The sequence below is a fragment of the Fusarium keratoplasticum genome, chromosome 3, assembly GCF_025433545.1.
Source record: "Fusarium keratoplasticum isolate Fu6.1 chromosome 3, whole genome shotgun sequence".
NCBI lineage: Eukaryota > Fungi > Ascomycota > Sordariomycetes > Hypocreales > Nectriaceae > Fusarium > Fusarium keratoplasticum.
In genome coordinates this window covers 239,488-265,675 of record NC_070531.1, presented here as the reverse complement: position 1 = coordinate 265,675, position 26,188 = coordinate 239,488, and the positions used below count along the sequence as shown (strand labels likewise).

The 26,188-nt window shown below is 53.8% G+C and overlaps 8 protein-coding genes across 8 annotated transcripts; 3 read left to right on the top strand and 5 right to left on the bottom strand.

Annotated features, from left to right (window-relative positions):
• Window positions 1-2,816: 2,816 nt before the first annotated feature.
• On the bottom strand, window positions 2,817-4,754 carry NCS57_00346100 (Beta-lactamase domain-containing protein; the record flags this gene model as incomplete). Its single annotated transcript, XM_053053454.1, has 3 exons — window positions 2,817-3,768; window positions 3,817-4,201; window positions 4,250-4,754. 3 exons carry the CDS (start codon window positions 4,752-4,754, stop codon window positions 2,817-2,819), a joined length of 1,842 nt encoding a protein of 613 aa, XP_052915614.1.
• Window positions 4,755-5,943: 1,189 nt separating this feature from the next.
• On the top strand, window positions 5,944-7,890 carry NCS57_00346000 (Zn(2)-C6 fungal-type domain-containing protein; the record flags this gene model as incomplete). Its single annotated transcript, XM_053053453.1, has 2 exons — window positions 5,944-6,101; window positions 6,156-7,890. Exons 1-2 carry the CDS (start codon window positions 6,016-6,018, stop codon window positions 7,888-7,890), a joined length of 1,821 nt encoding a protein of 606 aa, XP_052915613.1. The 5' UTR covers window positions 5,944-6,015.
• Window positions 7,891-8,537: 647 nt separating this feature from the next.
• NCS57_00345900 (Replication termination factor 2) lies at window positions 8,538-9,503 on the bottom strand (the record flags this gene model as incomplete). Its single annotated transcript, XM_053053452.1, has 1 exon — window positions 8,538-9,503. The coding sequence occupies exon 1, from the start codon at window positions 9,318-9,320 to the stop codon at window positions 8,538-8,540; it is 783 nt and encodes a 260-aa protein (XP_052915612.1). The 5' UTR covers window positions 9,321-9,503.
• Window positions 9,504-10,090: 587 nt separating this feature from the next.
• On the top strand, window positions 10,091-17,581 carry NCS57_00345800 (Non-specific serine/threonine protein kinase; the record flags this gene model as incomplete). Its single annotated transcript, XM_053053451.1, has 5 exons — window positions 10,091-10,155; window positions 10,216-10,283; window positions 10,336-12,557; window positions 12,610-17,088; window positions 17,138-17,581. The coding sequence occupies 5 exons, from the start codon at window positions 10,091-10,093 to the stop codon at window positions 17,579-17,581; spliced, it is 7,278 nt and encodes a 2,425-aa protein (XP_052915611.1).
• Window positions 17,582-17,907: 326 nt separating this feature from the next.
• Window positions 17,908-19,705, bottom strand: NCS57_00345700 (Glucosidase 2 subunit beta; the record flags this gene model as incomplete). Its single annotated transcript, XM_053053450.1, has 3 exons — window positions 17,908-18,563; window positions 18,610-19,560; window positions 19,612-19,705. 3 exons carry the CDS (start codon window positions 19,703-19,705, stop codon window positions 17,908-17,910), a joined length of 1,701 nt encoding a protein of 566 aa, XP_052915610.1.
• A 323-nt stretch (window positions 19,706-20,028) lies between these two features.
• Window positions 20,029-21,129, top strand: NCS57_00345600 (uncharacterized protein; the record flags this gene model as incomplete). The annotated part of the gene is made up of 1 exon (XM_053053449.1): window positions 20,029-21,129. The coding sequence occupies one exon, from the start codon at window positions 20,029-20,031 to the stop codon at window positions 21,127-21,129; it is 1,101 nt and encodes a 366-aa protein (XP_052915609.1).
• Window positions 21,130-21,215: 86 nt separating this feature from the next.
• On the bottom strand, window positions 21,216-22,591 carry NCS57_00345500 (uncharacterized protein; the record flags this gene model as incomplete). Its single annotated transcript, XM_053053448.1, has 4 exons — window positions 21,216-21,850; window positions 21,903-22,025; window positions 22,072-22,489; window positions 22,541-22,591. 4 exons carry the CDS (start codon window positions 22,589-22,591, stop codon window positions 21,216-21,218), a joined length of 1,227 nt encoding a protein of 408 aa, XP_052915608.1.
• A 772-nt stretch (window positions 22,592-23,363) lies between these two features.
• Window positions 23,364-25,912, bottom strand: NCS57_00345400 (uncharacterized protein; the record flags this gene model as incomplete). Its single annotated transcript, XM_053053447.1, has 2 exons — window positions 23,364-25,481; window positions 25,538-25,912. The coding sequence occupies 2 exons, from the start codon at window positions 25,910-25,912 to the stop codon at window positions 23,364-23,366; spliced, it is 2,493 nt and encodes an 830-aa protein (XP_052915607.1).
• Between the last annotated feature and the right edge of the window lie 276 nt (window positions 25,913-26,188).

Here is a 26,188-nt window from a genome sequence, read left to right as displayed (position 1 = left end):
GAGGAGAGGAAAATGTGAGAGAGACGATGTGATATGGTCGTGGTCGTAAGAGAATAGAGCAGAGCGAGAAGCAGGGGAGAGAGGAGAGATGTCGTTGTGTGGATGGCACGTGACGCAGACAAAATAGGAGGTACATCGCGGAGATAGCACAAGCGGTGGCAAGGGCCGAGAACAGGAATCTTTTAATGCAACAGCGTTTCAATCTTACAAAAGCCATGAGCCCAGATACACCCCCCATACCCCGCTCTTCTCCGATCAGCCCTGTCACGTCCCAGGCAATGGATACAATTGACCCCCCCTGCTAGCATATTCGGTTGGTCCTTCCTCGAGGCCTTGGTTGTTCAGGATCACGGGTAGCGGATATATCGAGCTCTATCTACAGTCAGAATTGTTCTTCAATGTGAGACTTGGCAGCTTTACCATCTCTGACGGTGTGGGCGGTGTGTATCCGTTTGAGTACTGCCAGATTTTGTTGCTTCGACGGTCACGCACAACAAAAAAGACATCAATATCATCGCAGTCTTTGTGAAGATCGTATACCTTCTTGAGGAGTGTTGTTCGTCGTTTTGAAAACATTCTTGTCCTTCTCTTGCGCTCCTGCCGCAATGCCAAGACGACTGTAGCGGCACCATGTTGGCAATCTGAGTTGTGTGGCGCATGCCCAGGTTGTGCAGTGATACTTGCGTCTAGGCCCGGGATTGGACTCTGATCTTTTGGGTAGTTGGGTGAGCAATTCATAATGCTAAGACGTAGTGTTCCGTGTTTCAATGAACTATCTCATAACGCCAGAACAGGGCTCAGCCAGTGGGAGGCCTTTTAGGACATAGAAAGAGGTTTAAATTAGAGTCGGAACTAAATCTAGACTCAGCCCGGAGCCGAGTGGCCGTAGCCGCCGGCGCCCAATTGCGTTTTTCGGCAATCAAGCGCGCAGTGGCGCCGGGTCGGGGTTGGCCGTGCACGGTGGGGGACCCCGGATCAAGGGTTACAGACTCGGACCCTCCGTACCCAGGCGGCACCACGTCCATCCGGCCAGTCGCAACCGCATCATGGATACAGGGCATCGCGTGTCACCAAAATTGCATTGGGAGATGGAGAGATTTGTTCAGGGAGTATTGTATTGGGAGAGTGGCGATGATCTCTTCGGCCCATCTGCAGGGGAAACCCATTTGACGCACGGCTCGGGTAGGCAAGCGCGGAGTGTTCAAATTGCGCCATTTACAGAAGCCAATAAAAGTTGGTCGTGAGCGCGATTATGTCTAATCCGCCTTGAGGCGTTGGGTCGGGTTAGCCCACAGACGAATTACAACACTTCACCTCTTAAAATAAGGGCTTGGCCTGCCGCAGCACGCGACCAGGAACACCCCTGCTGAAAGCTATGGTGTGTCGATAGCACCGAGACGGTCCAAAGAAACAGAACTGAACCGTTTGAGATGTCCGTCTAAACCTGTAAAACGGTGGAAACGGTATGACGCACGCGTAGAACGGTCAGCGCAGGCGCCTCCGACGACCGGAGCAGTACGCCTCTCTTCCTGCATTTGAGTGCTTATCTTCTATCGACTTTGGAGAGAGCCTGCACAACGTATATATATCTTGAATAGATCAGAAAAAATTGTAGCAATGGTCTCAGAGTATCCTAAGAGGTGCGCACTGCCAAAGAGCTAAGTTTCACAGCTGTATTTGCCAATTTACAAGTTATTGCAGGTGAAGCTGCTGTTAATGCTGCGACAACGGCGCTTGATTGGTCGACGACTTGGTCTCGAGACTCCAAGAATGGAGGCTCTGGTCTCCGATTCCAGAGGCCATGACCCCTGAAAAAAGCGACACTTGACCAGAAGACAAGAACTTGACGGGAGCCGGAGAGGGCGATGCATCCCTCCGTCATCCTTTGATGCAGGGAAGAGAAGAAAATGATAAGACATCAGTACCTACAAAATGTGCAACACACCCGTCCCTAGAACAGCTGAGAAGGCATTACAATATTATCAAAACATTCAATAGGCTTTTAGAGAAGCGTGTCCGATTACTCTATTTTTCCTGTAATTTTTATTTTTTATGTGAATTTACTTCTTCTAAACATCGCCATATTCAAGAAGCGTTCCGTTCTCACGATGTCTTCTTTATTTCATCACCCCGCAATTTGGCCCCCAGAAACACCTCCCAGCGCCTCAGGGCAGGCTGCCTCGCCTACTTGAAAAAAGCACCTCACCTCTGCACGTCACAGGAGGCCCCTCCGTCCTGTATATCTAAATCCCTGCACTCGCTCCACCGTCAGGGGCCACCAAAGGGGCAAAGCTCCCTGGTGATCGCGTCGTCCCCGGCGTTCTGATTCGCTCGTGATGGCCGTTGTTGCATGGGCAGTGTCGCTTCCAGGCAGGCGATACGATGGAGGGTGCTGGTGCTGGTCAGCCCTACGGTTCGCCCTGGAGGGGAGTTTGGGGGCCAGATTTTGGGGTTGGTTTGATAGATGTCGCCGTCATTGTCAAGACAATCGTTTCAGGTTGGTAGGAGACTGTTGAGATGAGGCCAGATTTGTCATGTTTCACGCCATCAATTGCTGTCATTGAATGCCATTAGCCGTCATATGAAGCTGTCAACAAGGGAGCCATCAACAATCATCACCCTCTGACACTAGGGTGAATAGCGTCAAACATGAGGCAGATTTCATGGTGCACAAAGGGGCCCAAGGCAGCAATCCACGGGGCGATAGCGCCAAATTATTCCAAGTATATACACTCTATACACAATATCTACCACACCCTCACATTCCCCTCCCTTCCACCACAAAATATTATTGCCTAATATTTGACCTGCAGCTATTAGAACATGCTCATAAACGCAGCCAATACCGCCAGACCAAGACCGAGCGCGGCATTCAGCTCCCGAGTCTGGCCAGCTGCATTGGTCGTCGCCTTCTTCGCCCCGGGCTCGCGTACCTTGGTGAGGGTCACATTGAAAGCAGGGTTCCTAACAGCCGTGCTAACACCCTCATCGCCCTCGATGAAGACAAACTCGTCCAGGGGCAGGAAATCGTACACCTTGCGGTCCTGCACGAACCATGTCTGGCACGTGCCGTCCTTGAAGAAGAGAGCGCTCTCGTACTCGGCGTCCTGCTGGGATGTGGTCATGTCGAAGACGGTGCGCCATGAGGTTTGACCCTTCTTGTTCAGGTTGGTAGGGTACACTCGCGCGTCGACGTACTTGCTCTTCTCGACCTTGCCAGACTCGAGGGCGTCGAAGCTGTAGCTGCCGATATGGTTTAGGACGTCGAAGCCGCGGACCTGCCAGCTGTTGATGACCAGTCCGGGACCGTCGTCAATCTTGAAGGAGATGCTCGAGTTAGTTTCCTTATCGGCGTACTCGCCAGCAAAGGCCTCCTTGGCAACGTCACGGCCGACCTTCTCAATCGCGGGGACAAGAGCGCTGATGACGGAGCTGAGAACAGTAGAGGTGACATATTGGTTGGCAGAAGCCTCCCTACCACCCGACATGATGGAGATGACAATGTCATAGTCAGGGATGAGAACAGTTTGCGAGTGGTACAAGCCAAGGTCACCACTCTTGGTGTAGACGTCGATGAGGCGGCCATCAACGGTGATGTTGTCGCCACGGAGAATCTCCCAAGGAGCTCCGACCTGGTAGCCCCAAGAGGCGGTGTTGGAGATGGGCTTCATCCACTTGCGAGTCTGGGCGGGGGAGAGGAACTTGTTGGTGAGGATGCCCTCAGCGAGGAGGAGCATATCGGCAACGGAAGAGAACATGCCACCGGCGCTAATAACAGTTAGTGATAGTTGAAGAGTGTTCATCATTGTTACTCACCTGTCAAACACGCCAAGAGAGACATTCCAGGTGGGTTCACTCTCAGGGACAAAGAGATCCTCAACAGGGGGCGTCTTGCCGACGTAAGTGTTCTTCATGCCAACAACATCAAAGATGTCACGCTTGAGGACCTCAGCAAAAGGCTTCTTGGCGGCAGCCTCAACCACAAGACCCAGCAGAGCAATGCCAACATTGGAGTAGACGGTGTTAGTGAAGGGTCCGTACACAGGAGGTCGGAGGTTGACCTGCTCGAGGAGATCCTTCTTAGTGCAGGCAGGAAGAGTACCGGGAAGGCCAGAGCATGTAGGACCGTCACCCTTGGCGAACTGGGGGAGACCCATCTGCGCCCAGGGAGCAGATCCGATGATTCCCAAATCCTGGGCCACTAGTACGGGTTAGCGAATTGTTCCAGAAGAGAACGGTGACGACTTACGGTCAACACCAATGCCAGAAAGGTGGCTAGCCAGAGATCCAACGGTGATGTCCTCCCACTTGAGCGAAAAGATCTCATCCTCCTTGGCAGTCTCGTTAAGCTCGGGAAGATACTTGAGCACAGAAGCCTCAAAGTCAATGTCGCTGTTCAGCAGAGCAGCAAGCACGGTGAGCAGCTTGGAACCACTAGCAATTCGGAAGACGGTGTTCTCATCGACCTTGTCGGTACCTTCGCCAGGGTTGGGGGGTGTGAAGTGGTACGTAAAGAGCGGTTCATCCTCGTGAATGGACTTGACGCCGATGGATAGGGCTGAGGTGTTGAACTTGGAGGTGATCTGTTCTTCGAGACCGGCCTTGAGCTTTGTAGCTGCGGTTTGAACAAGCTTGCTCTCGCCTGGGGCTTGAGGAGCTGGGAAGACGGCGCCTAGAGGTGGGCATGCTTTGGCATCGACGAGTGAGAGAGCGCCGACGGCCACAGCGGCCACCAGCTTTGAGAAGGAAGGCATATTGCTGTTACAGTGCGTTGAAGAAAGGAAATATTATAACTGAGAACAAGGAAAGAAGCGAGTGATGAATGATGGAGGATGAGGATGAAGATTTCGTTATTTCCATGTCGAAGCAAGTAGTTATATACACAGCTAGGAGCTCATACCATGACCATCAAGTTAAAGGGATCGTCAACAAGAAGCGCCCAAAACTAGACCACGACTCGCTCATCCATGCCAGCCAAGTCCGACAACCTGACCAAGCCTCCACTTCAATTTGAAGATCCTCACAACATCCAGTGAGCGTGAGGTTGAAGGCGTTGACGACACGTTTGACCATCACCATCTAATCTCGGACCTGTAGTGCGAGCTTATCCCGTGGAGCCGATGCCGCATCGAGGCTCAGACTCGGGAACATGAAGGGAAGAGCCGCGCGGGGTGAGACGGCAGAGTCCGAGATGTTCAAGTCCGAGGTTGAGTCCGAGCGGACCAATAAGAGACGAGTACCAAGGGTTCGCGATAGCTTCCGTGTGGAGCAGCCTCAACGGTCAGGTCTTGTAAGGCTGAGGCGTTTTTACGCTTACCAAGGCATTGGAAGATGCAGGAACTTTGGTCTGCCTGCATTAATGAAACCGGTTGTTGGTGTTCCTTTCATTAGAGTTTTGCTTGTTTCTTGTGCAGAATGTGAGCCCTATTCCAAGCTTGGAATGTCAATTTCTTGGCGTTGTGTTGGTGGCGGTAGTTGACATGAGGCCATTCACTGTTTATTTTGTCTTAATGCTTCTCAATATCTTCAATGTCTTTTATTAAACTCTGCTGGATTGCCAATGACTTGACCACATGCTGCTATCTCCAGTTCAAGTGCATCACCTCGGAATTTACCCTAACCTTCGACACACCCAGAAGCCAAAAAGAACCTCAAAATAAACCGAATTAGACATGAAACAAGAGACACTAAACAAGCTTCTCACCATGCCCCAGCAGCTCGTAGGGCTCCATCAATGACACCTCATCGTGGCTGCGTCTCACAGCCCCAGCCTTAGACGCGAACATCTTGACAGCGCCTCTCCACGGGGCGGGCTGTGCTTAATTCCAGGGGTCCCTTGTAAGCATCAAGGCGGGCACGGTAGAAGGATCGGCCCCTGGTGATGACAAGCAATAAACAATCCCCATCGCCCGCCCTCTTTTCCCCTCATTGACCGGCTCGGACTCTGAACCTCGGACTTCTTGTTCTTGCCCTAATATTTTTGATAATCTTGGCTCTTCTTTGTTGTTAGCCGACATGATCTCACTCCCGTCTCAGACAAGTCCAAAGCCATCGGGACGCAAGGGGAGTAAAAAGGTCCGGACTGGCTGCATAACCTGCAAGTCCGTCTCCTCTCATCTTGCTACTCCTTTGAACCTCAATTGACATTGACCTAGAATTCGAAAAGTCAAGTGCGACGAAGCAAAGCCGCATTGTCTACGATGTATCAAAACAGGTCGCAAATGCGATGGCTATCGCCAAACACCAAACTCTTCCCCGGAGCCTCTATCGCTTAGTCCATCGCCTGGCTTTGGGTCTCCGGCTGAGACGCGCGCTTTTGATTACTACCGCTCGCGTACTTCCAAGATCTTGTCTGGGCCGTTTGACACGGGCTTCTGGGGTGGTTTGGTCATCAAGATGAGCGCGACAGAGCCAGCTGTGCGCCACGCAATATTGGCTATCAGCAGTCTTCACGAGGCCGTTGACTCTAGGAGCAGAACAGGACACAAGCTTGATACGCGATTTGCGTTTCGAGAGTATGGGAATGCCATCACGTCGTTGCGCAACTGGGCTCAACGCGATGAACCCTCAGCTATTCCACTCCTCGTCTGCATCCTCTTCATCTGCGTCGAGTTCCTGGCCGACCGCGACTCGGCGGCTCAGATGCACATCTGCCAGGGTCGAAAGATTCTCTCAGGTCTAGGTGACGGACACTCTTCGACAATGGAGATGGTGAAGCGCTCGCTCGTGCCGATATACACGCGTCTGAGTCTCTCGAGCTTCCTCTTTGGCAGTCGCCCGGCCCCTATCCCAAACCACTTGAGAGCCTGGGCCGAGGTGCCCGCTGTGTTTGCGACAGTTGAAGAGGCTCGATACGGCTTGTATCTGGTACTGGATGAAGGCTTGCAGTTTGGTACAAGAGCACATGCCCTTGCCTTTGATCCTAATTGCGACCCTCTAGTCATGCAGCAGCTCCAGAACGAACAGCAACGGCTCTTGTCGCAAGTCAGCCGGTGGTACGCCGCCTTTACCGTCCTCACCTCGATGAGTCCTCAGTCTCCAGCCTTAGAGAGCCAGCTGAACATTCTCCGAATGTATCACCAAGCAAGCCTGGTCTGGATATCCACATCCTTGCAGACATCCGAGCTTGCATTCGACGCGCATCTCCCAGCATTCGCATCCATCATCTCCCTTGCATCTTCCGTCATCGGCTCCATCCCCACAAACTCCAAGCTGGAGCCCTTCACTTTTGAGACGGAACTCGTCGCTCCCGTGTACTGGACTGCGACCAAATGTCGCCACCCCTTGCTGCGACGAGCAGCCCTCAAGCTCCTAACTCGAGAGCAGATGCGGAACAGGCGGGAGAATCTCTGGCACGTCCGCGAAACGGCCGTGATCGCTGCCCGCATCATTGAGTTTGAAGAGTCCGACATCCAGGATCCCCTGGATCTTACATTAGGCGCCATGTCCACCAATCTAGAATCTTCAAGCCAAGGCTCTTCCGAGTCCGGGTCTTTCGACATCCACACGTGCAGCGCCAGGAAGATCAAGATTGACGTGTCGAGCCCTCCCACTCTCCCTGCACTACCGCCGGCCTTTACCGATCCAACACCAGCGGAAAGTGTCGCAGGCAACACGCCTGGGAGCGGCGCGTCAAGCATGTCCTCACCAAGCAACACATCAGAGCCCATGTCGCCGATAACAGCAGCCCTCGAGGGAATCCAGCAGCTCGATACCGCCGCTCTCAAGTCGGCGAGCCTAGAGTCGCCGTTTGGAGTTCCCGAGCACCGGCGGATCAAGAACGCCATCATCGGGGTAGCTGAGGATGGAGGGATTTGGACGACTTTCTTTCAGGATCCTGAGCCGGGGCAGACGCAGTGGAAGGTTACGAGGGAGTTTTTGAGATGTTAAACGATGTGATGGGATTTTGAGGAAAGCAAGGAGTTGGTATTGGTGGTTGTCAATTGCGAATGATGGTTCTTTAGAGATGGTGATGGCTTCATGATTTGAGCATTAGAAAGTGTTGACGATATAAATGACATGCATGATATTACCATTTAATACTTGACGTGTCACATGCTAAAATGATTTTACGTTTTTGTCTCTTTTTTATACCCCATGCAGATTGATTTGACGATGTCTCACAGCGGGTGATCACTGCTGCTTGTGTTGCTTCGCTTGCTACCCTAGGTACATCATGACAGGAACCAGAATGATGGATCAACCGCGATCAATGCCGTTTTACAAGGGCCTCGGGATATCGGAAGCGAGAAGCAATATTAAAATTATCATTTTAAAAGTGGTTTTCATGTTTGATAGGCTCGTTAGTAACAAACATAGTTGACCTTTATCTATCTGATTGCTGAGCCTGCATTAATTGATGACCGGTGTAAGCGAACACGGCATCACGTTGTCTCGGACATGGAACCATCGATTGGTATCCGTACACCGCAGGCTGGGTAGACTTCATATACGTCTCGGTATGTATGAAAGCATTATAGATCGGTTTCCAACATCAAAGGGGTATCAGTATTCAGTGCTAACTATCATCATCATGTTCAACCTCTGGCCGCCTCTGCCACCAGCTTTCTCCGTTTATTCCGCTCATCCTGTTCAGCCAAAACCTTGGCCGTCAACGAGGCTGCAAACGAGTTGTTGATGCCGCTGATCCTGGAGTCTTCCTTCTTCCCCGACTTGCCGTTCTCCTTGCTTGCGGCTTTGGCCTCCTCCTCCTTTACATCATCACCCTTGCGCTTCTTCTTCTTTTCTGACTTGTCCTTCTTCAATGTATGTGTCAACCCTTGACCCTTGAGCTTTTCCATCCGCTTCTCTAGTCGCTCGATATCCGTCTCTGTGGTTGCCAAGATCGTAATGATGTTGTCCTCACTGAACTCCACACCACACTCCGGACACGCCTTTTCTTGGATCTCCTTCATTGCCACGTCGGCGAATACGTGCCCGCAAGGAACTAGGTAGACAGCCTTGACGGCAGGACCCAACTCCTTCATCGAAATGGGGCACACCCACTTGCTGCCGTTCTTGGACACTTTCAGCTTCGCCACATCTCGCAGAGACTTGATTCCTAAACTTGAAGGTGTGACATCGTTCGGATCGTCTGACGGCATCAATCCTTTGAGGATCGCTTCGTAGTTGTAAAGGCGCCCGCGCCAGTCCGAGACGACGGTGTCGATGTCGAGGGGTTCGCCACTGAGTGCGCAGTGAGCCCATGCATGAGCGAGCGATTCGAGTGCGGTGGCTTTCAGTTCGGAAACGGTCGGGGCACGCGCTGCGTTCTTGACAAGCTCGCGACGCTTGGGGATCGAGCCGCCGTCGTTACCCATGGTTGTTGATTGAGGGGAGATGCAGGGGATTCGATCGAGAGGCGCAGGCTGCGCGACAGGGGTGATGAGAGTTCGAAGATGCGGTAAGAGGAGATTGAAGTCGCGTGGTCGGGTAAGCGAGAACACCAAGATGCGGATAGAATGGATGAACGGCGCGTGGGATAGAAGATGGGCGAATAGTTGCGAGAGTGGAACATACAACCAAGGATCCTACCAGGTTGAGGCGATTCCTAATTCCTAAGATTTGGGGCTTATCGATAAGCTTTAACGCCTTTGTATCTGGTCCGTATTGAAAGTGAGATGCACTGTACGGCTTGCGTTTATTGGTGACGTAAAGTGAAGCACACCCGCAATTGACACTGTGCTAGCACCTCGGCACCGCTCCACGGCTGGCCCGCTAATTCCAAACCTCAGGTCAATCTAATGCCCTCCGCCTGACCCAAGCTACCAACCTCAACTTCCCCGTCAGCAACAACAAAGCGATGCGCCTGTGAAGGACGTTCGCTGAGCTGGTGCCTGCTTGAGGGCGGCGTTCATTAACTTATATACACATCAGAGCATCTCTTCTCGTCCCCTCGTTATCCGCGTTCTCCAAAAGCAGACGACACGTACTCGGCTGCGCGCTCCTCGTTGGACTCGAAGCTTTAACTCCAACACCTCCCCGCCCGACCTCAACCTTTGCCCGACCACGCGATCGCCCGCCTTCCGGGGCCTCCCTATTCCAGTACATGCGACGTTGATCGATCGAATCCGAGTGCCATACGGGCAACATGGCACAAGCACAGCAGGTCGCTTTAGAGCGGCTTGAATACATCACTCGTGGCCTTCGTTCGAGGTAGGTTTTGAGTGGCTGCTAGCTGCGTCTGATGAATCATAGATGCTAATTCTACAGCAGGAGCGGCGACGATGTGCGCAAGCGGTCTGCGATACAGCTTCGCGAGCTCGTAGTTGTCTGCCATCGAGGTACGAGATCGGACGAAACTCTAGACCCGAGCTGCTGCTAACCTCCCCTCAGACCTGAGCCCCGAGCAATTCATCGCCTTCTACAATGCCGTTAACAACAAGATTACGCATCTCATCACACATGGCAACGACTCTTCCGAACGCCTGGGCGGCATCTACGCTCTCGATGCGCTCATCGATTTCGAGGGCGTTGATATCTCCGCTAAATATACGCGTTTCACACAAAACTTGAAAACGATCCTCCGAGGAAAAGACATCAATCCGATGCAGCCTGCCGCGATCGCCCTGGGGAAGCTTTGCCGGCCTGGTGGTTCCTTGATATCTGAGTTGGTGGACTCGGAGGTCAACACAGCGCTCGAATGGCTCCAGAACGACCGTGTGGAGGAGCGACGATACAGCGCCGTGCTTGTTCTCCGAGAACTCGCCCGCAGCGCGCCGACTTTGATGTATCAATACATCCCGACGATCTTCGACTGGATCTGGGTTGGACTTAGAGATTCCAGACAGCTCATCCGTGCGACGTCGGCAGAGACAGTTAGCGCCTGCTTCCGAATCCTCCGCGAGCGAGACCAAGAGATGAAGCAGCTGTGGATGAGCAAGATTTACAACGAAGCGAAGCAAGGACTCAAGGTTAACACAGTCGAGTCCGTTCACGGTTCGCTGCTCGTCCTGAAGGAGCTCCTCGAACAGGGAGCCATGTACATGCAGGAGCACTACCAGCAGGCTTGTGACATTGTTTTCAAGCACAAGGATCATCGAGACCCGACCATCAGAAAGACCGTGGTGCTTCTGATCCCCGATCTGGCCAGCTATTCCCCCGCCGACTTTGCCCACACATGGCTACACAAGTTCATGGTCTACTTATCTGGCATGCTTAAGAAGGACAAGGAGCGTAATGACGCTTTCCTTGCCATCGGTAACATCGCCAACTCGGTCAAAAGCGCAATCGCTCCCTACCTCGATGGCGTGCTCATCTACGTGCGCGAAGGCCTCAGCATTCAGTCTCGTAAGAGAGGCTCAGTGGACCCCGTCTTTGACTGCATCAGCCGACTTGCCGTGGCTGTCGGCCAGACACTGAGCAAGTACATGGAAGCACTGCTGGACCCCATCTTTGCGTGTGACCTCACTCCCAAGCTCACTCAGGCCCTTGTCGACATGGCCTTTTATATCCCACCCGTCAAGCCGACAATTCAGGAGAGACTACTTGACATGCTCAGCGTAGTTCTGTGTGGTGAACCTTTCAAGCCTCTTGGCGCACCACAGCCAAACACACTCAACTCGGTGCCGATTATCCCCAAGGACGCCAAGGACCCCCTGGCTTATGAACACCGGAGGGCCGAGGTGAAGCTGGCGCTTAACACTCTCGGAAGCTTCGACTTCTCCGGTCATGTTCTGAACGAGTTTGTGCGTGACGTGGCGATCAAGTACGTGGAGGATGAGGATCCGGAAATTCGTGAAGCTGCGGCCTTGACCTGCTGCCAGCTTTACGTCCGTGACCCCATTGTCAACCAGACGAGTTACCATGCGCTCCAGGTTGTCGGCGATGTCATTGAGAAACTCTTGACCGTCGGAGTCTCAGACCCAGAACCTAACATCAGACGGACCGTCCTGGCGGCTCTTGACGAGCGATTTGACCGACATCTAGCCAAGGCGGAAAACATTCGCATCCTGTTCTTCGCTCTGAACGACGAGGTCTTTTCGATTCGCGAAGTTGCCATCTCCATCATTGGTCGTCTGGCTAGATACAACCCGGCATATGTCATCCCTTCGCTTCGCAAGACTCTCATTCAGATGCTCACTGAGCTTGAGTTCTCCGACGTCGCCCGTAGCAAGGAAGAGAGTGCCAAGCTCCTGAGTCTCTTGGTTCAGAATGCGCAGTCCCTCATCAAGCCCTATGTCGAGCCCATGATTTCGGTTCTACTTCCCAAGGCGAACGACTCTAACCCTTCAGTGGCGGCTACCATTCTCAAGGCGATTGGTGAGCTTGCAACTGTGGGCGGCGAGGACATGCTGCCATACAAGGACCGCCTGATGCCGCTCATCATTGATGCGCTGCAAGACCAGAGCTCCAACTCGAAGCGAGAAGCTGCTCTGCACGCCCTGGGACAGTTGGCCAGCAACTCCGGCTATGTCATCGAGCCCTACCTTGAATATCCACAGCTCTTGGAGATTCTCCAGAGCATTATCCGAACCGAGGGACAACGAGCGCCATTGCGACAGGAAACCATCAAACTGATGGGTATCCTTGGTGCCCTCGATCCTTACAAGCATCAGGTAGGTTTTCTGAGAACTCTTCTCATAAATTGGATACTAATCGAGCTCACAGGTCGAAGAACGAACACCAGATGCCCGACGTCTCGAGTCCAACCAGATGACAGACATCTCCCTCATGATGACGGGCTTGACTCCATCAAACAAGGAGTATTTCCCGACCGTCGTTATCAACGCGCTTCTGCAAATCCTCAAAGATCCATCTCTAGTCCAGCATCACGCAGCTGTGATTGAAGCAATCATGAACATCTTTCGCACCCTGGGACTGGAGTGTGTGTCGTTTCTTGATAGAATCATACCGGCCTTTCTCCATGTCATCAGGTCAGCCACCTCCACAAGATTGGAGTCCTACTTCAACCAGTTGGCAACTCTCGTCAGCATTGTCCGACAGCATATCAGAAATTATCTCCCGGACATTGTCGAGATCTTGCAAGAATACTGGCATACCTCGCCATCGCTTCAGACCACCATCATGTCTCTTGTCGAGGCCATTTCAAGGTCTCTTGAGGGAGAGTTCAAGATTTACCTGGCTAGTCTTCTTCCGCTGATGCTTGGCGTTCTTGACAAGGACACCTCTGCTAAGCGCACCCCGTCGGAGAGGGTGATGCATGCTTTCTTGGTGTTCGGTGCCAGTGCTGAAGAGTACATGCATCTTATCATTCCTGTTATTGTCCGCACATTCGAGAAGCAAGGCCAGCCTACCTTCATCAGGAAGCAGGCTATTGATACGATTGGAAAGATCTCGCGTCAAGTCAACCTCAATGACTACGCTGCAAAGATCATCCACCCCCTGACACGTGTGCTGGATATGGGAGAGCCTCAGCTGCGGCTGGCTGCTCTGGATACTCTCTGCGCCCTCATCCAGCAGCTGGGCAAGGATTACCTCCACTTTATGGGCACCGTCAACAAGACTATCAACCAACATCAGATTCAGCATCCCAACTACGAGCTGTTTGTCAGCAAGCTCCAGAAGGGCGAGGTTCTCCCTCAGGATCTGAGCTCTGCCGACCGATTTGCCGATGGATCGGAGGAGCCTACCTTTGCTGACCAAGGAACAAAGAAGCTGGAGATGAACGCCATTCATCTCAAGGCTGCTTGGGACACTAAGGGCAAGTCGACCAAGGAAGATTGGCAAGAATGGCTGCGACGATTCAGCACAACTCTCCTGACTGAATCCCCGAACCACGCTCTGCGAGCCTGCGCTAGCCTCGCAAGCGTTTACCTGCCTCTGGCACGAGAACTGTTCAACTCGGCGTTTGTGTCATGCTGGAGCGAGCTGTACGAACAGTTCCAGGACGAGCTCATCCAGAACATCGAAAGCGCCATCAAGTCAGAGAACGTCCCACCTGATCTGCTTGGACTTCTGCTCAACCTTGCCGAGTTTATGGAGCATGATGACAAGGCTTTGCCGATTGACATTCGAGTGCTGGGTAGGGAGGCTGCTCGCTGTCACGCCTATGCAAAGGCCTTGCACTACAAGGAACTCGAGTTCCTGCAGGACCAGAGCAGTGGCGCTGTCGAGGCCCTGATCGTTATCAACAACCAGCTTCAGCAGTCTGATGCTGCTATCGGTATTCTCCGCAAAGCTCAATTGTATAAGGAAGGCATTCAGCTGCGGGAGACATGGTTCGAGAAGTTAGAGCGTTGGGAGGAAGCACTGGCTTTCTACAACAAGCGAGAGTCGGAGGTGCCTGAAGACCAGGCGATTCCTGTCGACATTGTTATGGGTAAGATGCGTTGTTTGCACGCCCTGGGCGAGTGGGAAGCGCTGGCTACTTTGACTGGCAGCACCTGGGCCAACTCGACGCCCGAGGTCCAGAGGATGATAGCACCCCTCGCCACGGCTGCCGCATGGGGTCTGAATAAGTGGGACTCCATGGACAACTATCTCTCCTCGCTCAAGAGGTACTCGCCTGACCGATCATTCTTTGGAGCAATCTTGGCTCTCCACCGCAACCAGTTCCGCGAGGCCATCGCCTGCGTGCAGCAAGCTCGAGAAGGACTGGACACCGAGCTGAGCGCGTTGGTTAGCGAGTCGTACAACCGAGCGTACCAGGTTGTGGTCCGAGTCCAGATGCTCGCTGAGCTGGAGGAGCTCATCGTCTACAAGCAATGTGACGAGAAGAAGCAGGCCATCATGAGGCGAACCTGGGAGACTCGACTGAAGGGTTGCCAGAGGAACGTCGAGGTTTGGCAGCGCATGCTGCGACTGCGTGCTATAGTGATTGCACCGTCGGAGAACATGCACATGTGGATCAAGTTTGCCAACCTGTGCCGCAAGTCTGGCAGAATGGGACTGGCCGAGAAGTCGCTCAAGCAACTCATTGGCAGCGACGCTCCTCTAGAGTCTATGATCCCCTACTGGAACGAGAGGCCGACGGCGCCCGGGCCTAGGAACACGGCGGCGCAAGTCATCTACGCTGTGCTCAAGTACCAGTGGGAGCTCGGACAGCAGCCCGGTTATAAGTTGTCTGGCACCGCTGAGAAGACTCTGTACTGCCTGCGCAAGTTTACCAACGATGCCGCCCATCGCCTGGATATCGCTAGGGCCCATCTCAGTGCTCAGACTGGCGGCGATATGGGTATGGCCACCGAGTACGGCTTCCAGAATCAAATGGACCCCTCCCTCATGAGCCCGCAGACTCAACGCGCCTTGTATGACCAGACGGTGCTGCTGGCCAAGTGCTACCTCAGGCAGGGCGAGTGGCTGATTGCTCTCAACAAGGACGACTGGCAATACACTCAGGTCCAGGACATTCTTACCTCTTACTCGCAAGCGACAAAGTACAACCCCCGATGGTACAAGGCCTGGCATGCCTGGGCATTGGCCAACTTTGAGATTGTTCAGGCGCTGTCAGCGAGAAACGAAGGCCACTTGTCGAGGACGGATCAGGCCATGGTGATAGAACACGTTGTCCCGGCCGTCAAGGGCTTCTTCAAGTCGATTGCCCTGTCAGCGGGAAGCTCGCTACAGGATACCCTCCGGCTGCTCACGCTCTGGTTCACACATGGAGGCAGTGCCGATGTCAACGCGGCCGTGACAGAAGGCTTTGCCAACGTCAGCGTCGACACATGGCTGGAGGTCATTCCTCAGCTCATTGCCAGAATCAACCAGCCTAACAAGCGCGTCCAGCAGTCCGTTCATAACCTGCTCGCTGATGTCGGACGAGCTCACCCTCAGGCTCTGGTGTACCCTTTGACCGTGGCTATGAAGTCGTGGCAGAATACCCGTAGATCGCGCTCTGCCGCCCAGATTATGGACAGCATGCGACAGCATAGCGCGAACCTGGTTGCCCAGGCTGACACGGTCAGTCACGAGCTGATCCGTGTGGCTGTCTTGTGGCATGAGCTCTGGCACGAGGGATTGGAAGAAGCATCTCGACTGTACTTTGGCGATCACAACATTGAAGGGATGTTTGCGACTCTCGAGCCACTGCACGAGCTTCTCGAGCGAGGACCTGAGACCCTTCGAGAGATCTCGTTTGCCCAAGCCTTTGGCCGGGATCTGAAGGAGGCTCAAGATTGGTGCCGACAATACGAGACAAGCCAGGATGTCAACGATCTCAACCAAGCCTGGGACCTGTACTATCAGGTTTTCCGCAGGATCAGCAGACAGCTACCTCAGGTTACGACCCTGGAGTTGACATACTGCTCACCCAAGCTGCTTAACGCCAAAAATCTTGACCTGGCTGTCCCCGGAACGTACAAGAGTGGACAGCCGATCGTGAGGATAATGTCCTTCGAGACGACGTTTAGCGTTATCAACTCTAAGCAACGGCCGCGGAAGCTCAACATCAACGGCAGCGATGGCAAGTCATCGTCCTTCCTGCTCAAGGGCCACGAAGATATTCGCCAGGACGAACGAGTTATGCAGCTGTTCGGCCTGTGCAACACCCTCCTGGCCCACGACTCGGAGTGTTACAAGCGCCACCTCAACATCCAGCGGTATCCGGCCATCCCGCTGTCGCAGAATAGTGGTCTGCTGGGCTGGGTTCCCAACAGCGATACTCTCCACGTGCTGATTAGGGAATACCGCGAGAGCCGCAAGATCCTGCTCAACATTGAGCACCGCATCATGCTCCAGATGGCGCCCGATTACGACAACCTGACCTTGATGCAGAAAGTCGAGGTCTTTGGTTATGCGCTTGACAACACAACGGGCCAAGATCTATACCGTGTGCTGTGGCTCAAGTCCAAGTCGTCTGAGGCCTGGCTTGAGAGAAGAACCAACTACACACGCTCGCTGGGTGTCATGTCTATGGTGGGCTACATCCTGGGTCTGGGAGATCGTCATCCTTCCAACCTGATGCTCGACCGAGTCACTGGCAAGATCATCCATATTGATTTCGGTGACTGCTTCGAGGTTGCCATGAAGCGAGAGAAATACCCCGAGCGGGTTCCCTTCCGACTGACTCGCATGCTGACGTATGCGATGGAGGTCAGCAACATTGAGGGTAGCTTCAGGATTACATGCGAGAACGTGATGAGGGTGTTGAGAGACAACAAGGAGAGTGTCATGGCTGTTCTTGAAGCGGTGAGTTGCCTTGATTCTTGCGATATGATATGATACTAACAAGTGACAGTTCATCCATGACCCCCTTCTTACCTGGCGATTGACCAATGCTGCCTCACCTGCAGGCCCCAACTTCCGCTCTGATAGAGACGCACCGATCCCTGGCGCAGGAGGTGCTCGAGCCAGACGCCAGTCCATCCTCGACAGCGACGTGGCGCCCTCTGAGCTGCTCAATGCAGCCGAGCCTTCGGCACCACCATCACGAAGCCGAGCCAGGACCAACAGCTCAGCAGCGCAGGACGGCAACCCCATGGTTAACGGCGTCCAGGAGGTGGAGAGCCAGAACGCGCGGGCAGTCGAGGTGCTGGACCGCGTGGCGCAGAAACTCACAGGTCGGGACTTCAAGAACAATGAAGAACTCGACGTGATCAACCAGGTCAACAAGCTCATCATGGAGGCGACCAAGCTGGAGAATCTGTGCCAGCACTATATCGGATGGTGCAGCTTCTGGTAGACGGGGGCTGTCTCTGCGTGGATCTGAGATACCCCCTTGTTTTGTAGATGTGTTTAGAGGAGTTGGGGGGGCTTTGATGATTGATATCAGGGATTGATTCATTATGCGAATGTGAAAGGGGAAGGGAATTGCTCTTTTTGCGTGTGGAGATGTAATTGATGTACGAGCGAGTAGCATGTGTTATACAGTCACGACTTGGCTGTCTTGTACAGTCACTCAAGCGATGCCGGTGATTAGTTTACTCTATCAGCGTGTATAGGTCAAGTTAAGTCAAAGCATTGTTTTATATGCGATAGCAGGCATAGTATTTACCTTGATCCATCTCCTTATAGCTCATCCTTTCCACGAAAGGCCTGCCTCGCAGCGACCTCTTGAAAGTCACAGGCAGCCGGCGTTCCAACCTCCATCTTGTAGACGCACTTTTCCGCCTCGCTGACCCTCCAGAGCTCCTCGGTCTCTGAGCAGCCCAGCCACACGTCGGTCCGCCTCTTGGGACCGTTCCAGCACTGTTGTCCGTCCTCATACCGGAGAACAATGCGCTCACCCTTACCGAGGCTCTTTCCGTCGAGACGCTCCTCGTCGTCGGCGATGTCGCGGTCGACGCGGTTGAAGAAACCCATTGAGCTGTGGCCGTGTCCCTTCTTTGACTTTTGCATCGTCTTGTCGAGCCAGCAGTGCTCGTACGTGTACTCTCCCGCGTCGAGGCTGATGCACTTGCCCTTGAGAGCACGGAAGATGCCCTCGGGGCCGTAGTCCTTGTCGAGGTCTGCCTGCTCCGACTCCAGGGACTTGGCCTTCTTCTCGAGGTCTCGGTCTGCGGCTGCGAGGGCCTCGCGGGCGGCGCGGACGAGGGTGGATTCTTGGCCGGGGGCTGTGTTGTCGGCGAGGAGGCCGTTTGTGACGAGCCAGACGCGGAGGGAGTCGAGGGTGCCGTGGAGGAGGGAGCGGGCGAAAGACGGGAGGTAGGCCTCGAAGTTGTAGACTGGACATGTTAGTGATAGCTTGTAGATAGGCATTGAGTAACTTACTGATGTCGGTGTCGCTGCCGGCACTCTCCTCAAACTCCTTCCAGTTGACTCCATTGCTCTCGCTGTCCTCCCTAAGGACACTCAAGAGATCAGCGTCATTAACGTCTTGCCTCTGACCCTTCTCAGACTCGACACGAGCCGAGTAGTCCTCAAAAGACCTGATGGCAGACTTGACACCCTCGTCGTTGAAGTTGGGGTTATACTCGGACTTGAACTTGGTCAGAAGCTCCTCCAGCTCACCGACTCGGTCCTTGAGCGCGTCGCGCTGGTCGACGACGTTGTTGAGTGTATCCCTGAGCTCGTTGACGCGTGCCTTGGCCAATCCGACGAGAACACCCAGCTTTCCACCGGTTCCTTCGCCGCGGACGACCTTGCCCTTTTCCTCCTGCTCGACCTCGCGGTGCTTCTTGGCTAGCTCTTCTCTCTTGGCTTCGAGGTTGGCAATCTCCTTCTTGAGGTCGACGACTTTAGCTTCGACCTGTTGACGGAGAGACTGAGCTTCCTTGATGAGAATGTCTCGTTGCTTGGATGCCTTTTCCATGTTCTTTCGCTTCTCTTCTTCTAATCTCCTGTATTCCTTGCCAATCTCGGCACACCTATTCTCACACTTGACACCGCCTACACCACTATACTCCTCGGTGCCATCACAGCAGATATCGTAATCGCACACGCCATCATTGACGTAACTGAAAGGCACATACATGCCAATGTGGCCCTCATTGGCACACCAGAAGCCAGGAAGAGCATTGGTGGTGTTGGTCGTGCCAGAGGCGGAACCGGCAAGGGGCTGCTCGGGGGAGAGAGGATCGATGTTGGCGCAGGCAGCGGTGCCAGGTTCGTCGGAGCCGTCGGGGCAATCGCACGAGTTATCGTTGATCTGGCTCAAGCTCAGCTTGATGGCGGCGTTTGTGATGCAAGAGAAGGACTCCTTGCCGTCGTAGTGAGCGGCGACTTGATAGCTGTTAGCTCAAGCTTGGTGATAGCTTCAGGAGGGTAGCAAACATTCAGGGCCTACACCTCTTGGCAGACTGCCAGCAGCGGCCAATGTGAAGGCGTAGATAGCGCTCAGCAGCGCCACAGAGCTTGGATGCTGCATTTTGTACGTGTCGAGGCTCTAAATGTTCAAATATCGAAGCTCTCGCTCTCGCTCTCGTTGAGAGTTGGAGTTGGACAGGTCAGCCAGAAGGAGACGAGACGGGACCGACAAGGGAGAGGTACCCACTGAAACTAAACTGCAGGGGACTTGACACCCCCTGGGCGGTAAATGTTCGGCGGGTGAATGATGGACCCACTGGAGGGGTGAGGGCACTAAAAGGTGGGGGATAAGAAAGAAAAAATATTGCCCCTCCAAGAAAACATCAAGAGTCGCCAACTGACAATATCGACATTATTCGTCTTCTCTGATACGGATTATACGAGATGGCCCCTACAGATCAAGAGGCCATCAAGGCCCTTAGAACCCTCGTCGAAACAGCAACAACCCTCCTCAAACAGCTCCAGTCCGTCCTCACCGAGATCCAACGAAACCCATCCTCCTCATCCACGTCAGATCCAACCACTCAAGACATCGACGCCCTAGCTCTCGCCCGCGACTCGTCTTCCCTTATCCGAGCCCACGGAACAAAGATTTCTCTTCTCGTCATCAACGAACCCTTTACGCCGAGTGCTGTAGCCACCGTTATTCGAGAACTCGTCAAGGGTCCCATCCCCGGATTGGCGAGTGCCGCGCAAGCATGCGAGACGAAGCTTTACACGGCTGTTGTGCGGAAGGAGCTTGCGTATAGAGCTCAAAGGGTTCTAGCTGAGCTTGAAAAGCTGCTGCAGAAGGTTCCCAAGGATGGCAAGGTTCTCTCTGGTGGAAACAGAGATGGCGGAAAGGGCAGTCTCGCTCTAACGGGTATGCTGTGGTCAGCTTGCGATGATGTTATTGGCTTGGCTACCATGGGTGTGGGGGGCTTCTTTGTCAAGAAGGCGGAACAATGGAGAGACACGCTCAAGGATGTCATGGAGGAGATGAAGGAATGGGGAGACGAGGAACCCGACGACGACGAAGACGAAGATGAGGTGGACGACCTGGCAGATCAACTCGGCGACGCCTCCATCTCAAAGCAAGACATGCTCGACGACCTCATGAACTCAGGAGGAACAATCCCCAGGTCGGACCCCGACAAGATCCGTCCCCGTCTCGACTCAACTCTCAAACGTCTCCGGATGGTCGTCCTCCTCTACCAAGCCATCTCGAAGCGCCGCTTCAAGAAACTCCCCAAGGATACCACCAAATCCGACATGCCCCAGCGACTAGACAAGACGGCCAACGTGCTAGAGGGGCTACCGGATCAGTTTGGTGACTTGGCTGGTGCATTTTATGATCTTGATCCTGAGGAGATTGATAGACTTATGGAGGAGTGCTTTAACAGTGCTGCTGGGGTTGGTGAGGTTCTTAAGTTGGGATGGCAGGGTGAAAAGGATGAGTTTACGGAGTGGATAGAAAAGTTTCAGATTGAAGTAAAGAAGACATGATATCTTTTTGTCTAAAAATACAAAGACTATCAAGATGATCCAGTCTCACGAAAGTATACACGCCAACTTTATACCAGGTAAAACATCTACAGCCCAATGACCAAGGCATTAAAGTTGACATACCCCGTCGATGGCAGATTAGCAGTGATAGCACCTCCAACGACACTTCGACCTCCCATCTCAAGCTTAACTTCGCCGAGGCTGCCATCAAAGGGGACTTCAAAGTAGCTTGCCCTGGTACCGGTGCCGTTGGCGATGAATCGCTCTTCTCGAGAGTCTCCGATCTTGATGAGGACTTCTTCTTCGCCTGTTGTGATGGCTACGACGCTGACGACGTCTTTGGCGCCGACGCTTGCGCTCTCGGAACCGCCTTGACCCCAGACTGTGCCTCCATCGGAACCGAGGGTAGCAGATGTGGTTCTATACCAAGCAACGGCCGTCTCTCCATCGGGAAGAGGCACATCAGGAGTCCCAGCCTTGTAAGCCTGAATAAAATAAGGCAACACAGAGCGTAGAGCAGAATGCTCATACCCATCGACATAAACCTCTGCACCGCTAACAATCTGCGAAGGAACAATGTCCCCAATGTAGCTCGACTCGCTGAAATCGTTCCAAGTAATGATCTCGATGGAATCGGGGAGAACGTCGAGGACTTGGAGCCAGCGGTCATACCAGAGGGATTCGCTGGAAGAGTACCAGTTCTTGCCCCATTCCGCGAGGTCTTGCACTTTGTTAATAGGGGTTTGGTGGTTGAAGGAGGGGGAGATACTTACTGACGTAGAATGAAGGGCTTACTCCCATCATGAAAGGCTTTTCGCCGAGGACCGACTTGTATAGCTTGTCTTCGTCGGCTGTCATCTTTGTTTCTCCAGCTCTGGGCCAAGCATTCCACGAAACTGCACTTATTAGCACAAACACAACTCCCTCTCGAGAAACACTTACAAGCTCCATCGACAATACTCAACTTATCCCTGAGTCCATCAGGTCCAATACTGCTCCAATCCGGCACGAGGAAAATACCCCCCGTCTGTTGTCTAACACCCTCCCACTGGTCCGCCCACCCAGTCCCCTCAAAAGTACTAACAAGCGGCCTCCCATCCCTCTTAATCTGCGCCCCCGAGTCCTTGAACTGATTAATCAGATCGACAACGGCGGGAGAGTCCCAAGAACTCGTCTGCATGTCAAACGAGAGGAACAGGCCGAACGAGGCAGCTTCGGCGGCTGCGTAGGCTTGGTGGAGCTGGGTCAGGGTCCAGGTGTCTGTGCCGATGTTGAGGGCGAAACCGTCGATTCCGACTGCCTTTGCGTCGGAAATGTCTTTTTGCCATTGTTCGGGGGATTGGCCGTCGGTGAGGCCGACCTGAGTTTGTGTTAGATGGGAACTTTGCGAGGGAGGAATATGGTCAAATACCATGTAGTGGGCGTAGACCTGGCGAGACATGCTGCGTCGTGCGATACACATAGATAACGGATAGAGTTAAAGAATCCTGCGTTGTAAAGCAAAGAATGGCCAAACAAGAACCATTCAAGAGGCTCTCAACTCTTCTATATCACCTCTCTACTCACAAGGATACCAAATCTCACATCAGCCTTGGCCCTCAAGCGGAAACACTCGAATTTCGCTTCATCGTTCCATCTCCTCGCTTGTGAAACATCCCTTCAATCTCAGGGATCACGGGCCAATTGTGACAACCCTTGGCACAACTCGTACCTTGGCGAACCGGCATAGACAGGATGACATCAGCTGAAGGATTCGAAACGTGGGATCGGAAGTTTTGGAGCCGTGGGATTTGGACGTTCGTCAGGGTTCATATGTCGTCGTATTGAATGAGTGCATTGATTTGGCCAATCCCACGGGCCCCTTGTGAGGCTGAACTGGTGCGACAAGAATAATAACACCAAGTTGAGAGGATTCGATACGAAATAGGAAGTTAAAGTTGCACATGTTGCAATATCGACCTTGTTCCTATGTAGATCATTAGTCAAGTTAATATCGTCTTCTCATGCGTGCCATCACAAACTTCACATCGAAAGAATTGTCGCTAAATCAAGTTTTCATGGCACAACTATTACATGCCCGCTACCTGCCCACCCTTGGCATGCCCTTGCTTGTCGTATACAAAATACATACTATTCATCCGTCGTTGACTGTCTACTCACCGATTCATCTCTGTACAATCCCGACTCCACTTGTGCTTACTGTCGAATCTCGCCTGGTTGACCGCCTTGTTCGTTTATTGTGCCAGCGTTGCCACTGTCGGGTGTCCAAGCTGCTTGTCCTCTGCCTCGTTATCATTCGTAGGTGCTGGCGTTTCCGGTGTAATGGTCAACGCAGGCGGGCAGAGAGAGCCCGTGTATACCTCCGTCTTGGCAGCTTGCCCACCCTCCTCCACATGCTCTATATCCGCGTCCTCCTTATCATCTTCCTTCACCTGGGATAATGGCCGTGGGTGTGGAGCTACACCGCTACCAGGAGACTCCGTGTCGTCACCCTCGCGCCGAACTGACCCATCTTCGAGATTGGCCCCGACCATCTGAGCCAAGCTGCTAAAGTTGAACATGGGTTCAGCTCCAGCGCTTCCCGCATCGCGATCTCCATCGTCACTGTAGGCGCCAAGGCTCAGTCCACTAGACCGAGGGTTTCCATCGGCGCCCGTATATCCTGGCCCAGTGTAGCTACCAGCAGGGCTGTCCGCCAGAGACGATCCGACCGAGGAAGCGTTGCTCATCTGTCTAAGATGCGAACCCCCTCGGGGAGGTGCTGACGGGAGAGGAAGAGAGCTCGAGGAAGACGTCGGCCCGGTGTGAGATTCCTGGGGGCCCCGATCAACTCCTTTACCCTTTCCTGCGTTCTCGTCCTTGGCTCTGGTTTCCGCTGGCGTTTCGGGAGTGCTGGATGCTTGCGATGCCCTCGAGACTGTAGCCTCCATCCTCAAGTTGCTGGCAGTACTATTGCCACGTCGTCGACCCAGGCCCAAAGATAGGCTGCTTCCACTTGCACCGCTGGCGCTGCCACCATATGGATGAGCGCCGGCCTTCTTGGCTGCTTTCCGCTCTTCCTTCTCTCGCTTCTTCGCCTCCTTTCGTATAGCCTTCTCTTCCTTGCGCTTGCGTTCCTCTTCCGCTGCCAGCGAAAGGCGAACGGCTTCCATAAACATCATTTCCTCGAGCTCGTCCATCCTATTGCGTCGAGCTCCGGGAACGCTCCTAGATGAGTCCCCAGCACCAGGCTCTGGTCCCTCGGTCGCGTCGATCTGAGAGCCTTCCTGGCTCTGGTTCTGGGCGCTTCCACTGGCATTGTTATTGCTTCCAGTGTTCCTCCTGCTGAAACGTCCAGGTCTCAGTATCGATCTTTGCTCATTCCCACCCATAAGAAAAGCGGCGGTGTGAAGCGCAGTGGCGGCAGCGGCTCTACGGGCCTGGTGATTTCTAGCCGATGCCAGCTTTGCCGCCCAGTCAGGCCGTACGCGATCTGTAGTGATGACATTCGGCGCATTCGCAGACAAACTATGTGTGCGCCTGCGACCGGTTGGCGCCGGCGAGGTTGGGGGAAGTGTACTATTCAAGGAGCTCTGCGACGACATGGCCGTGCCGTACGGGAGGTTGCCGTGCATGGTAGAGTAGACGAGGCCACGGCGGAAAGGGGGAGGATCGTACGTGACGCCAAACTCTGGCTGCTGGCAGTATGGGCACGACGATGGCTCCGAAGTAAGCATCTCCGGGGGGTCGTCCGGTGTGATACCCTGGGTAGGGTCTCTGGCCTCGCCGTTGGGGTGGTGCTCGGGAAGGTGAGGATCTGCGCGTTTGATCTGTACAAAGCATTCACTGCAGATAGGTTGATCACAGCATCGTGTGTGGTTAAGATAAGGGGGATAAGAAAGGAAGCAGATGGGACAGTCGTCCGCATCCTTGTACAAGAAGACCTCGATCGGCTGGCCGTTAACAAAGGGATCGTGAGGTAGAGTCACCTCCTTGGGCGATAGATCTGTCGACGAGGCGTTACGAGATCCGACACTCAGGGCAGCGGCGAGCGCCTTTGCTCGAGGCTTGAATGGAGAGCTGGACTTGTTTGGCCCGGCCGATACGGGGGATGGGAGTCCTGATCCAGCATTAGATCCGCTACGATCTGATGCCACGGAAAGGGTCCGAGGCCCCATGGGCACCATAAGGTTCTGGCTCGAGGCTGATGGGTGCTCCACGGGAGCAGGCGGCTGTGGTATCAGGTCCGGATCGGGAGGCGCATCGGCGGCGGGGATCGGAAGGCCGCGGGCAGCGGCAATCAGCTGGTGTTCAGTCCAGCTAGGAGACCAATCGTTGAGACCTTGCCAAAAGGGCGCAAGCTTTCTCTCAATCTGCATGGTACAGCTGTCAGCATGCTAGCGATTATTGTAGTAGCGGTAAGCAATACCTGTAGTTGCCTCACGACAGGCTTGCTGAAATCTTCAGTTCCCGTGTAGGTGCCCAATGTGACCAGATAACCTCCATCGACGTGCTCCTCGCGCATACTGCGCTCACGTTCCTTTGCTCGCGCAACACGCTCTCTTTCAAGTCTTCTCGCCTCACGTTCCTGCTTGGTCTCGCGACGCTCAAAAGGGACATCCTGTCTTTCGCGGGAGGAACCAGCGCCAATACCAAAGATCTCTGCCCTACTCATGCGTCTTCGTGAAGCTGTCCCCGACTCCCTCATATGCATGTATTCCCGGACCGAGGGATCCCCAGGCGTTGAATGGCGCCGACCGGGATCGCCCTCAGGTCGGGCCTCCTTGGTACTCGAGTTACCCATGATGAATGCTGGGAGGACGGCGGCGGCTGCTCGAGGTTAGCCGGATGGCGCGATTGCGCACACGAGCCGCTGGTCTTTATGCGGCGGTGTTAGGGACCAAGGCGGTGATTGTCGGGCGTCGCCGAGTGTGACAAGCAACAAAGAATCGTCGTTGAATAACGGGGTTGCAAAATAGATGCGGTGAATCTATGTTGATGGCCAGAGGAGAAGTAGAGTTCTGCCACGAAAGAGTGCACTGAGCGATATGGACAGAAAAGGCCCGTCTCGATCGGCGGC